We start from the raw sequence: 13,612 nt of genomic DNA, 5'->3' as shown, positions 1-13,612 counted from the left end.
GGAATTTCTAAGGAGTCATATTTTGTTTCAGTGTAAGCAACTGTCTAATCATAGACTCGTCTGTCCTGCCCAAGAAGGGATAGAGATGTCTCTAGCAGGGCGAGGGCTGGGACATATGGGGTGGGGAAGTGGGAGAAGGAATTTCTATCCTGGCAGAGATATTGGACTGGTTCTATCCATGGTCAGTACTTGTGTTCTGATTACTGGTGATGAGTAGAAGATCATTTCTAATGTTAAAATAGCACCGCTAGTTTGCAAAGTACTTTCATATTATTCTATCTTGTAATACTTACAAGAAATAGCTCTCCATTTTAAGAAAGGACAAAGATCACACATAATTAAGACTATGATCACCTAATTGGCAATTTCTACTGTGATAGGTACCCAATGGACGGAAAAGTAAAACTGAGGGTTATTTGCCCTCAAAGAGCTGAAAAACTACTTGAGGAGCTAGTGCACACACATAGGGCAGACTATGAGATAGTATGTGGGAATTACCTATTGGTGCGCTAGATCCGTGGTTCTCAAAGGGTGTTCCCTGGACCAACAGCATCAGCATTATCTGGGATCTGTTAGAAATACAGTTTTTTTTTTTTTTGGTTTTGGGTTTTTTTTTTTTTAAAGTTGGCTCCATCATGGAGCCTAGTGCAGGGCTTGAACTCACGATCCTGAGATCAGGACTTGAGTTGAGATCAAGAGGAGTTGGATGCTTAACCGATTGAGCCATGCAGGCACCCTGTAGAAATGCATTCTTGAGTCACACCTGCCGAATCAGAAATTCCAGGTGGGGGGTGGCGGCGTCATTCCGTGTTTCTAAAAAGGCCTCCAGGTGATTATGAGGCATGCTCGAGTTCAAGACCACTCACTGATCTAGTCCAGACGAGTACTTCTCAAACTCAAGCACGATAAGAATCACTTGGAACAGTGCTATTAAAAAGATTTTTTTTCCAAGTTTTCATTTAAATTCTAGTTAGTTAACATAGATGATAAAATTGCACCTGAAACTGCTGCCTGAAATATGGCCCAAGAACTGCAGGCTCGCCAAGGTGGTTTTTACTGACCTGAAAACTTGTTAAAACACAGATTTTCCAGTCCCACTCCCAGACATTCTCATTCAGTAGATGGGACTTGAGAGTCTGTGATGCTGAGGGGCTCAGACTGTTCTCTGAGCAGCCTTGCTCTGAGCGGTCGTGCCTCTGGGGTTTAGCGGACGAGTGCCCAGCGGGAGGGACTTCTGCGCCAGGACCATGCGCGTGGTCTTCGCAGACTGGAGGACAGACCACCTGAACTGAGTCTGATGGGAAGGTTTAGGTTGGCTAAGAGGAAATTATTTGATGCAGGGGTGGAGGAGAGGATGGGATGAGCCTCCAGTAGCGTGACGGAAGTAGACATTCACTCTAGTCACACCTCGTCTCGTTCTGCCTGGGACTGGGGGGAGTTAACAGCTGTCAGCTCTCACGCATTCTCCCCGAGGAGAGGGAGCAGGAAACAGCCTAGGACCAGGAGCACTTTCTTAGTTGCGTTGTTACATGGTCCCGCCCTCTAAGTGAGACTTGTAAGACCCATGATTGCGCTCTTTTTTTCTCCTCTTCCCTGGGTTCCCCTGCTCACCAAGCCTGGTTTGCTTCAACTCTACAGCTTGTTCTCTCAGTTTGGTCTGAATCTTCAGGCTTGGATTCTGACCGTTCTTCTCAGACTCCATGTTGACTTAGTTCTCCCTGGACAACTGTGTGGCTCTGCTCTCCATATTCACTCTTCCCCATCATGTCCTACCCATTTCCTCAGGCTGTCCTTGGTGAGGGGGAGGAAGCTGGCCAACGTGCTCTGTCCTCATCTTTGTTGTGTCCTGGTGTCTCCTGGTCAGCCCTGTGTTGCTGTCCACGACAGAAGAAGTGGAAGATAGTGTGGTAAGAGCCGGCTCAGGCTTGGAGGTCAGGATAAGCAACCTTGGATGAATGGGGTCACTTAAGATTTTGACCAGTGATCTTATAAAATCCAATCACAGCTCAAGTCTGAGGTACAAAGAGCAAATATCCTTTAGGGCTCCAGAACATTTTTGTTATTCTTGACTTGGCACTCCCCACCCAATTTGTGGTCATCTTTGGGGTCCCCAATGGTAACTGCATCTGCATCACAGCTTTTGCCATGGAGAAGAGCTGCCCAGACCACCCAAGAGAGGTAGGATCACATTCTAGAAATACCGAGGACTAGCTAGTATCCCCTACCCTCAGTGTGGCCAACTCTAATTGCCCCTGCCATGGGCGCGTCTGCATGGCCCCTCTCCCCTGTTTGGTCACTGTCCTTGCATGTCCTCACTGGTCTCTGCTCCCTAAGGGCCACTTGAAGATCCAGGCATGGAGTCCTGTGAAATCACCCTGGGCACCCAAAGTCACCTTGCCTTCATTGGCTGGATGTACTCCACACTCTCCTATGACGTGGGCTTGCTCTCACAGTCAGGAGGGCTCTGCATCCTCATGGAGGTTTTCTAGGCATGTGGAGACTGGCCTCTGGTGGAGAATCTTTCAGGGAACCTGATATCCCTCACCTCCTAGGGTTTCTGATATTTTCAACCATCATTTCTGCTCACCAGTGTTCTGGTCCTTACTCCTAACCTGGAGGCTGGCAATGAGTCACAGGGACTCAGGTTTCTCTCAGCTGCTTCTGTCCCTTCCTATAGAAGCCAGTGGGGATAGTTTACCTACTGAAAAGGAAGCTTGAGTTGCCTTGGCCCCCAAGCCTGTTCTTTCAGTGCCCTTCAGAAATGCCCTTAGTGTTTTGTTTTTGCAACGTCTGGCCGCAAGATCTGGAACCACTTGGTGAAAGCTGGGAATGGTGCAGTCTTGAGAGACCTTAGCTTGGCCTCTTTGTCTCTAAGCAGAGTCAAATCTAAATTCAATTTCCCTCTTAAAATGACTTCCTGCCAGTGTCCAAAAGGCCAAAGCTAGAACAATTTGAGCGATAAAATATATAATGAAAGTACTGGATTATAAGCCATAGAATAAAATAAGTATTGATGAACACATACTTACATAAATAAATAATTGAATACATTAGTAAATGGGGGATGCAGGGAGTAGTAGAATTCTAATCAATAAATGTAGGAGGAGTGAGAAAAATAGAAAATCCTGACGAGGCAAAATAATAATAATTGTTTCAGAAAACATCCCCTAGTGGATGCTGAAATCAATGGGCCAGACTTTGCAGGGAAACATGGTATTCATACTGTTTCAAAAGATCTCATCCAGGATTATTAGTTGCAAAGGAAAAGTGGTACCCTACAGTGAGGAAACCTCACAGGTACCACCTTCACCACATATTCAAGGTTAACATCACCGTGATAAGACACATGGACATTGTGGTCCTTCTGCTAGGAGGCCCTGAGGAGGTATATTAGTCAGGTTTCTTCAGAGAAACAGACCAGTAGGATGTATGTAAACATATACATATATATTTGGGATATATATATTTAGTATAAAAATTTGTAAGGAGGTTATGGAAGGGGGCCTGTCTCAAGGTCTTCAGGGTGACCCCATGATGGAGACCCAGGAGAGCGGAGGGTGTGGTTCCAATCCAAAGGCCTGCAGGCTCAGCTCCAGGAAGAGCCCATGTTTCCGCCTGAGTCCAAAGGCGGGAAAAACCCCATGTTCCCTTTTGAAGGCAAAAGGATTTCTCCCTTAGGAGAATTCTTAGGAATTCTTCCTGGGGAGAATCAGCAACCCACACCCCCCGCTCTTTTAAAAGGCCTTCAACTGATTGGATGAGGCCCACCCACACCAGAGAGGGTAATCTGCGATACTTAGTCTGCCACTTAAATGTTAACCTCATCCAAAACACCCTCACAAAAACACCCAGAATTATGTTTGGCCAAATAAGCACTCCACGACCCAGTCACATGGACGCATAAAAGTAGCCAACACAGAAGGTGACATTAAGACTTCCATGGGATTCTTGGCAAAAATATGTGACCTGATCTAATCATGAAAAACCGTAGGTGAACTCAAATTGATGAACGTTGTACAAAATAACTGGCCAGTATTCTTTATAAGTCTCAGGGTTATGCAAGACAAGGAGAGACTGGGGTGTTTGTGGATTGGAGGAGGGAGTAAGGACACCTACAAGCAGTGTGGGATCCTAGACTGGCTCTTGCAACACAAAAGGGTATTATTGAAAAATGAATAAAATGTGAATGGAGTCTATAGTGCAGTTAATAGTGCGTTAATGTTAATTTTTTAGTTTTGATACTTGGACTGTGATAGTCTAAGATATTGATATTGGCTGAAGCCAGCTGAGGGGTACACAGGAGCTCTGTTATTTTTGTAGCTTTTCTGCAAGTGTAAAATCCTTTCAAGATCAGGTTTTTAAAAAGCTTTCTGCCATTTGGTACTTGAGCACTTTTCAGTACAGTACATTTTTACAGTAACAGTAAACTTTTAAAATTTAATAAATTTAAAAAATATTTTGATAGTTTTAAAATTTATTACTGGTGTGTGTGTGACTTTGATTCTACCATTCAACATTTTCCACAAATGATAAATTCTATCAGTTTTTTTGGAAGCACCTTTAAAAAACCCCAGACTCTTTTTCTTTCTTTTTTTTCCTGTTTTCTGTACTTCTCCCTCTCTAAAGCAGTGTTTTTGGTAAATGATTATAGCTCAACCCTCCGCGGGTGTTAACCTCTGAGATGATGACCTGTGGGGCCCATTTACACAGAACAAGGAGCCTGCGGCCGGAGGTCTGAAGACCTGGGAGCCAGCCTTCTTGGCCCAGTTCTGTTGCTAACTAAATCCATGACTTTTCGGTGTTGATGTTCTGATGCCAACTGGGAAATTCAGGTTAGATACTGTATGCATAGTTGGTGTATGTATTCAAATGATTACTTTTTTTTTTTTTTTTTTTAGGATTTTATTCATTTATCAGAGAGAGAAAGAGCACAAGCAGGGAGAAGGGCAGAGGGAGAAGCAGACTCCCCCCCCCACTTTTTTTTTTTCTTTTAAACATTTTATTTATTTATTTGACAGAGAGAGAGATCACAAGTAGGCAGAGAGAGAGAGAGAGAGAAGCAGGCTCCCTGCCAAGCAGAGATCTCGATGCGGGGCTCGATCCCAGGACCCTGAGATCATGACCTGAGCCAAAGACAGAGGCTTAAGGGAGCCCGATGCGGAGCTCATCCCAAGACCCTGGGATCATGACCTGAGCTGAGGACAAATGCTTAATCCAATGAGCCACCCAGGTGTCCCCAAATGATTACATTTTTTTAATTAATTTTTTTTTTTATCAAGGTCCAGGTGCTCTATTTTTAGGTTCCCAAGTTTTTGTTTTGTTCTGTTTTATCCATTTATTTTTTCCCTCTTGCCTCCAAAGTCTTTGGGTTCTACAACAGCTCTCGATTTACACACTTCATTCTGGCATTTTCCTTAGACAATCCCTCTTTCTCTCTTTTTAAAAATCAAATTAAAGGGGCGCCTGGGTGGCTCAGTGGGTTGAGCCGCTGCCTTCGGCTCAGGTCATGATCTCAGGGTCCTGGGATTGAGTCCCGCGTCGGGTTCTCTGCTCAGCAGGGAGCCTGCTTCCCTCTCTCTCTCTGCCTGCCTCTCCGTCTACTTGTGGTTTCTCTCTGTCAAAAAAAAAAAAAAAAAAAAAATCTTAAAAAAAATCAAATTAAGGAGAGCAACATTTTCTTTTTTTTTCTTTTTCTTTTTTTTTTTTTTCTTTTGAGCAGGAAGCCCCTACAGCTGTCCTCTGTCTTGCTTTTCTTCTCTTTAAACAGTGTGTGGTCCTTTTCACAGTTGTGCCTCCAGCTGTCTCATGGCTTCTGCATTGTGGCTTCTGAACATTTGGGCCTCAACTGGGCTGAGCCCTGGCACCATCCTATCGGATCACTGGTGGGCACGCCCCTCCTGCCCACGCAGGGTGGCATGAGAGCTCAGGGTCAGGGTCCCTTGGCCAACCTGCATCACTAATACCAGCACTAAGGCCAGGGCATGGAGCCAGCAGGGTGCATTAAGCAATAACTGACACTTTTTTTTAAATTTAGGATTTTATTTTTTTAGAGAGAGAGAGAGTAGAGAGTGGTGGGCTGACAGGGAGGGAGACAGGAGAGAGAAAAATTTTTTTTTAAAGATTTTATTTATTAGAGAGAGTGAGCATGTGTGCAGGTGCACAAGTAGGGAGAGGGGCTGAGGGAGAGGGAGAAGCAGACTCCCTGACGAGCAGGGAGCCTGACTCAGGGCTCAATCCAAGGACCTTGGGATCATGACCCGAGCCAAAGGCAGATGCTTAACGGACTGAGCCACCCAGGTGCCCCAGAGAGAGACTCTTGAACAGATTCTGCTCACAGAGCCCAAGGTGGGGCTCAGTCTCACAACCTTGAGACTATGACCTGACCTGAAACCAGGGGTGGACGCAAACAACTGAGCCATCCAGGTGCCCCAGGAAAATAACTGACACTCTTGAAAACAGATGATTCACCCGGTTTGCTTTGTTACTTTTGTCAAGGGGAGGACCACTTACTTGTCCTCACCAGAATAGACAGTTTGGTTAGGTTCAGGATATTGTGGGGTATTCCTTGATCCCTGTGGAATATAGAGTAGAAGTGATCTTTTTAAAGATAATCTCTAGCTCCATTTGTTATTTTTTTGTTGTTTTCAACTTATTTTTAAAATTGGATATAATTGCCATAAAACATTATGTAAGTTTAAGGGGAACGAATGTTGATCTGATACATTTCCGTATGCTTGTATCGTACTGTGTCGGTCTGTTAGCTCTCATTCCCAACTCCAGCCATTTCTCCTTCTAGCTCATTTATAGGCAGGCATCAGATACTTGATTTTATCAGCGTGCCCCTCAAAAACAGTGAAATGGCTGCAGCATTTAGAACGATACCTGGTATGTAGTAAACATTGCATTAGCGTCTGTTTAATAAAAATAAGAACTTATTCTCACTCCCAAAAAACTTACCATTTAGTTGGAAAGATAAAATGCACAAACAAACAAGCAAAAACCAAGCAGCACGTAGCACAGTATGGAAGAAATGTCACTCGAGAGAGTGGGCGAGCAGAAGCGAGACCTCTCTGCTGTGTGCTCACCTCCAGTCATCTCCCTTATTCGCCTAAACAACCAGCAATTCCTCCCATTTTATGGCTCAAGAAATTAAGGTTGGTAGGTGTAAAAGGCCTTACAAGGTTTATGTGTAACTGCAGCATTTGAACACAGGGCTGGCTGCACTGAAGACTCCTGTTAGCACCGGATAGAATAGACAGAGGAAGCTTTGGAAGGAGGCTCGTGCTGGACCTTGAAGCATGGATAGAATTTACCAGATGGAGAGAAGTGGGGAGCGCATACAGGTTGTGGGGGGCAGGGACGGGGTGGGCACAGCGTGGGCAAAGATGCGTCCTTAGGAAGCATGGAGTGTGCTGGGGAATGGGCAGTGTTGCCCAGGTTTGCTAGAGGGAGGGAGGAGCGGCAGAGAAAACTGGAACCTGGGTTGGAGGCAGAGCCTAATGAGCCTTGAATTCCAAGTTTGGACTTTATTTCATAACCCATTTCATAGCCCATTGACGGTGTTTGTGAAGGGGAGTGACGTGGTGAAGAGAGGACTTTGTGTGATTTAAGTCGGGTGGGGAATGGAATGGGCTGGAGGAACAGGGGCTGCGCTCATGAAAGCTAATGCTTGAGGTACTGACATAGGGCGCTAAGTGCTCCTCGTGCATGATGCCATTCATCCTGACAGTCGCCCTAGACAATGAGTGTTACTATCATCCCCATTTTCCAGATAGGCAAACTGAGGCTCGGAGAGGGTCAGTACCGAGCAGGCTCCCACAGTGAATCACGGTGCTGCCAGGATGTGAATGAGGTGGATCCAGTTCTGCCTGTGTGGCCTTCGTTTGCTACAGCGCCTGTCAGTGGCTCTGCACACGACCTGGGACAATTGTAACAGGTCGGAGGAGATGGTCCAGCTGATGAAGACTGAGCTGGCTCAGCAGTGATGGAAAAGGAGAGACTGGGAGCAGGGGTGTGACACCTCGTTGTGTGTGAGCTTGATCTCAGGGCTGGGCCTGTAATTCCATAGTTTTTCTTTCTGTAGTCCTTCTCATGGGAGCTGGTGCTCAGTGCTGAGAGCATTGCCAAGACCGTGGAACAGCACGGAAAACCTTGCCGTGCAGCCCAGGCTTCTTGAGTTCTTCTGAGGACATGTATTAATTTAATAAAATAAGTGCTGACGTTGGTGTGCTGGTTGTGGGTTACCTTTGAGATGGGTTAAGCATATTTCCAGGCGTTCTCAAGCATCTCAAGTTTTAGTTCCTTGAGTTTGAGACAAGGAGCTACCTCCAGAGGTCTGTGGGTGATAAGATCTCCCTTTCCCCATGAACCTTCCTCCCTTATGTGCTTTTCTTGATATGTTCCCAGTTACTTCCCTGTTTTGCTACTGTATGGATTGGTCCATCACAGAATTAATTTGTTTCATTTTTGCTTCTTTTTTTTTTTTTAAAGAAAAAGGGGGTACGTGCATTTTGACTCTGCAAAGCTTTTGACAAGAGTTAAATGAACCTATAATTCGAGTGCGCCGAATGCCACGGTGACCACGTGGGGCGGTGCAGGCCAGCCCAGTGACCTCTCTGCTCTGTTTGCTGCAGGTGACAAGAAGTACATCATGGGGCCCAAGCTTTCTACTCTGGACGCCACTGTCTTTGGACACTTGGCACAGGCAATGTGGACCTTACCTGGGACAAGACCTGAGCGGCTGATCAAAGGCAAGCCCTACAAACCTCTTCAGGCTTTAGGAATTGCTGTGGGGTGAAGGGTACGGGTAACACAATGGAGAATTCTAGGTCTATGCCTGTGAACTTGACTGTGCTTTTTGGAGACACCAGGCTCTGGTGTCCAGGGCTGGGGTCAGTTTATTTAATTTTTTATTATTATTGTTATTTTTAAAGGTTCTATTTATTTATTGACAGAGAGAGAGAGACAGCGAGAGAGGGAACATAAACAAGGGGAGTAGGTGAGGGAGAAGCAGGCTTCCCGCTGAGCAGGGAACCAGATATGGGGCTCGATCCCAGGATCCTGGGATCATTACCCGAGCCGAAGGCAGACACTTAATGACTGAGCCACCCAGGTGCCCCAGGTCAGTTTGTTATGCTCAGGATGTGTAGGGGTTGAAGGAAGACCAGACTTTCACCTGCCATCTTGCCTAGACCATGTTCTCAACAAAGTTGATGCAAATTGTACTGTGTATTACACCAGCTCCTTACACAGTGGACTTAACACTTGTTGATAACAGGGCTGGGATTCCACCTCGTGCCCTTATTTTGTTGGTCTTCCTTAATTTCTGTGGGACATTGGTGCCGAGCCTCACCACTTTCCGTTCTACGGAGTACGGCAGTAAACATGGTGGGCTGGGGCTGATGGACTCACTGCCCATCTCGATGCTGTTTTTGAGTCTGAACTGGTGTTACATATTTCACGTGTAGGTATAGGTACATACGTTTCTACATCATTTGAGTACATTCTTTCCTCCTGTTCCAGTGGGTATCTGTAGATGATACATTAAGAGTAGTAGAGCTAGGAAGTTCAAGATTATGAAAAATAGGGGAAATGTCCGCAAATGTTTTATAGTGTGATACCATATAAAATGTTATTATTATTATTATTAGTAGTAATTGTTGTATATTTTGGCCGTAAGGCCTGCCACAGTTACATTACGGACTGGGGAGGGCGGGTAGAAGTGCGGATGAATGGGACCAGACCTAGGGGATGAATGAATATATGTGGGGGGTGGTAAGCCAAGAGTTGAATTCAAGTAGGCGAGGGGCAGGGACAGTAAGCTCAACGTGGGTTGGTATCAAAAGACCAGATCTTGGTGTATGTGTGTGTCGGGGAGCAGACTGAACAGGTGGAATGCACATGAAAGCTGGGCCTCTGGGAGAGGCTTCCTCTCGAGAATGGGAACTGTTTGGAGTCCGCTCCAATTTTTTTTTTTTTTAAAGATTTTACCTATTTGAGAGAGAGAGAGAGAGAGCAGGAGCAGGGGTGGGAAGGAAGGGCAGAGGGAGAGGGAGAAGCAGATTCCCCGCTGAGCAGGGAGCCTGATGCAGGGCTCTATCCCAGGACTCTGGGATCATGCCCTGAGCTGAAGGCAGATACTTAAACTGAATGAGCCACCCGGGTGTCCTGAGTCATCTCCAATTTGAAGAAGTACCTGAGCAGGTACCTGGGGGCTGCTGATACAGGGATCAAAGTTCAGTATTTGGGTTTGGGAAGGGGAGTGACAGAGTTGACCAAGGTATTTATGCCCCAGCTGAGAAGGCTGGGGTTGTAGACGAGGTCACCAGTGAATAGTGCAGAGCATGTTTTTAATGTTGCTGGATGGATGGTCAGAACCAAGCAAGGCAGAATCAGACAAGAAACTGAGGCAGGTGAACACTCACGTATGGTGGTCACAGGTGGGTGTATAGGAAGGTTGGGGAAGGCTGTAGCTCTGTGTGTGTGTATGTGTGGGTGTGATTCATGTACATGCCCAGAAGCTCAGGCCAGGTAAAGGACAGGAGAAGTCATTCTCCAGATCCTCCCATTGGTGAGGATGTCTCCAGATACATTACCAGACTTGGCTGGAATAGAGCAGGCATTGACTGAAGGTTTTCCAGAACTTCGGCTGGGTGAGGCTAGGGGTAGTATGGACTGATATTTAATTTCCTATGTGATCAGCACAGAGATGTTCCTTGTCTTGCAATGTGTTAGAAGTTAGTAAATCAAATATGTTACCTTATTGGTGATGTTTGTAGCATTTAAAATACTTTCTCTTCATTTTAATCATCTAAGATATATTGGTTCCCTTTAGTTCACGTTGTATATCCACACTCTATTCCTGTTACTTCCTATTTCCTGCCACCACTCTTACTCACCAACAAGCACACACACTGCCACATCTACTTACATACTTCTATACACACATACCCCATACACACTCAGTTGTACACACACGCCCACATGCATGAACATACCCAGCTGACGTCATCTGTTATCAGTCAGAAGCATTTGGGTATTATCCATTATGACTAGAACTATCAAATTCTATAGAATCCCTTCTTGCAGGAATGAAACATCTTCTGTTAAATTATTTATGACTTGTCCTTTTTCACTTTTACTTCCTGGAAGGACTCAAGACATTTAGTGTCCTTTTTAAAGAAATGGGTCAGCCTTTTTGGAGGATCAATTTTGAGTTTCACCCAAGATCCACACACTTGGGAGAATCTGACACCACCATGTGTGAGGGACTTTGGCACGTAGCTGTGTGTTCTTTGGTTCTTAAACAAGTTAGAAGCTTCCAGCTCTCCCTGGGAACCGGGAGTAGCACGAATCGTTAAAGTCCACAGAGGGTCTCTAAATCCCATTTTGGTCATTGGTTGCATGGCCTTCCAAACCTTCTGATGGCAGCTGCTAAGGCAAGCCACTACTTTGGTTTCTACTTCTTCCTCCACCTTTGCTCTTTCTGTGGTGGAGACTTGCCCAAGAAGTAACAAGAGGAAGGGGAAGCAGGAACAACGAATCACCTGTATGCTTCCGAACTGGCGCAATCTAGGAGCATCAAAGCTTGGATCAGGCAGTTTTCTGCCTTAGCTTTGGAACATCCAAAGCACTGTTGGCCTTGCCACATGTGTGAGTGTGTGTGTGTGTGTGTATAATATTCGCTTTTGGTCCTAGATATTAGTTACAGTATCTAGCCACATAGTGTAGCAGAACCATCGAAAATATTGAGAAATTTTCCTTAATTTAAGGGAGTAAGAGGACAGACTTTGAATATTAAGCCGTTCTTAAAATATACTTAGTATGTGTTTGTGTATTATAGATGTAGATACATGAAATATTTCCTTGCTGGAGAAAATTTAGAAAAGATAGAAAAATTAAAAAATAGAACTTGTCCCCCTGTCACTTACAGAGAACTACTGTTAATATTGTGGTTGGTGTCCTCATCTTTCATCAAGTACATGTATGTGTATATTTTAGAAAAATTGGGATCATGATGTTGATACACTTATAAACCTGTAGTTTTAATTAACTATGTATCATGGCCATTTCCCTTGTTGTTAAATATGCTTTAAAGCAACATATGTAGTAGTTAGATAATATCCTATGCCCTGGCTACATTGTAATCGATGTGATTAATCTTTTCTTTCTGGACTTGTTCTTGTTTCACATAATTTTTAAACTAATGTTCTCTAGTGAATATTGTATAAAAATATATTCTTGCTTATCTCTGGTTATTTCCTTAAGCCAAATTTCTAGTTGAGGAATTTCTATCTCAAAAGGTCTAAGCTCTTGGTCTGTATAGCTAAATTGCTTTCTATTTTTTTTTTTTAAGATTTTATTTATTTATTTGACAGAAAGAGAGAGAAAACACAGGTAAGGGGAGCAGCAGGCAGAGGGAGAGGGAGAAGCAGGCTCACCGACCTGGGAGCCCAGTGCGGGGCTTGATCCGAGGACCCCAGGATCATGACCTGAGCCAAAGGCAGGTGCTTAACCGCTAAGCCACCCAGGTGCCCCTCCCCTTTAGCTTCAATTATGTGAAACAAGAACAAGTCCAGAATGTAGCCAGGGCATAGGATATAGGGGAAGGTGGTGTCTTCGTCACACCATTCAAATTTATTTCAAACTTTTCTGAAGAGGATATGCTCTGTGCCCTCCCTGCCCTGTGACAGAATGCCGAAGAGAGCAAGCAGGGCTCTCCGTGAGGTCAGCCCTTCACACAGGTCTGCAGTAGTGGGGGGTGCCGAGGAAATGCCTGTAATAAGCGTGTGGGGGTGCCAGCCCCATGTTTTCCAAATACTTGCTGGTTAATGCCTGAGGGCTGGACAGGTGCTGCTGGGACCTGCTGGCCCTCTCCCCCCCCAACCCCCACCCCGCACTTCTCCCTCACGCTCATTCCTGCCCCACACAGTTGGCAGCTGGGAGAAACAGAGTCCTGGGTTCTGGGGCTGGTAGACAACGTTTTCAGTGTCAAATTGTACAAAACATTTTTTTTAAAGATTTTATTTATTTATTTGACAGATGAAGATCACAAGTAGACAGAGAGGCAGGCAGAGAGAGAGGGAGGGGGAAGCAGGCTCCCCGCTGAGCAGAGAACCCGATGTGGGGCTCCATCCCAGCACTCTGGGATCACGACCTGAGCCGAAGGCAGAGGCTTTAACCCACTGAGCCACCCAGGCACCCCAAAATGTTTTTGAACATTAGAGAAATTGCAGTGATGCAAAATAAATAAATAGATATATAGATAGATAGATAAAAAATTAATCACTTTTTTTCAAAGAGCATTAGGGAATATTTCCATTTGGAGGACCTCTAAGAGAAAAGCTCTTAAATTCTTTTTGGGAGTGACCTCTGGGTCGAGGACCATTTGGCTTTCTGATAAATGGCCTCTCAAGCCACCCAAGCATATCACCAGTCACTCATTAGTACTTCACTAATGTACCTTATCAGAACTTTAGTTTTAAAAATACAATGGTTGTCAAAATAACTTGGATTAATCGGAATATTTTAAAAGATTTATGACTTCCCCTTATCCATGTCTAATATCCCCCCCATGGAATAATCAATATTAAGAATTTGGAATAAATCTTTT

General features: G+C 44.9%; 1 protein-coding gene across 4 annotated transcripts in view; it reads left to right on the top strand.

Moving 5' to 3' along the window:
- FAXC (failed axon connections homolog, metaxin like GST domain containing) overlaps positions 1-13,612 on the top strand; it is a 76,103-nt gene that overhangs the window by 50,277 nt on the left and 12,214 nt on the right. For all 4 annotated transcript variants that reach the window (XR_009404504.1, XM_059401099.1, XM_059401098.1 and 1 more), the window contains one exon: positions 8,634-8,750. Coding sequence is in view for 3 of the 4 variants with exons in the window: in XM_059401099.1 (XP_059257082.1) it covers positions 8,634-8,750 (117 nt within the window). In the remaining variant the exon portion in view is untranslated. The remainder of the gene's footprint in view (positions 1-8,633; positions 8,751-13,612) is intronic.

This window comes from Mustela nigripes, chromosome 5 (assembly GCF_022355385.1).
Source record: "Mustela nigripes isolate SB6536 chromosome 5, MUSNIG.SB6536, whole genome shotgun sequence".
NCBI classification, from domain to species: Eukaryota; Metazoa; Chordata; class Mammalia; order Carnivora; family Mustelidae; genus Mustela; species Mustela nigripes.
Note: the sequence above shows the minus strand (reverse complement) of the source record. Positions and strands in the feature narration are given on the sequence as shown.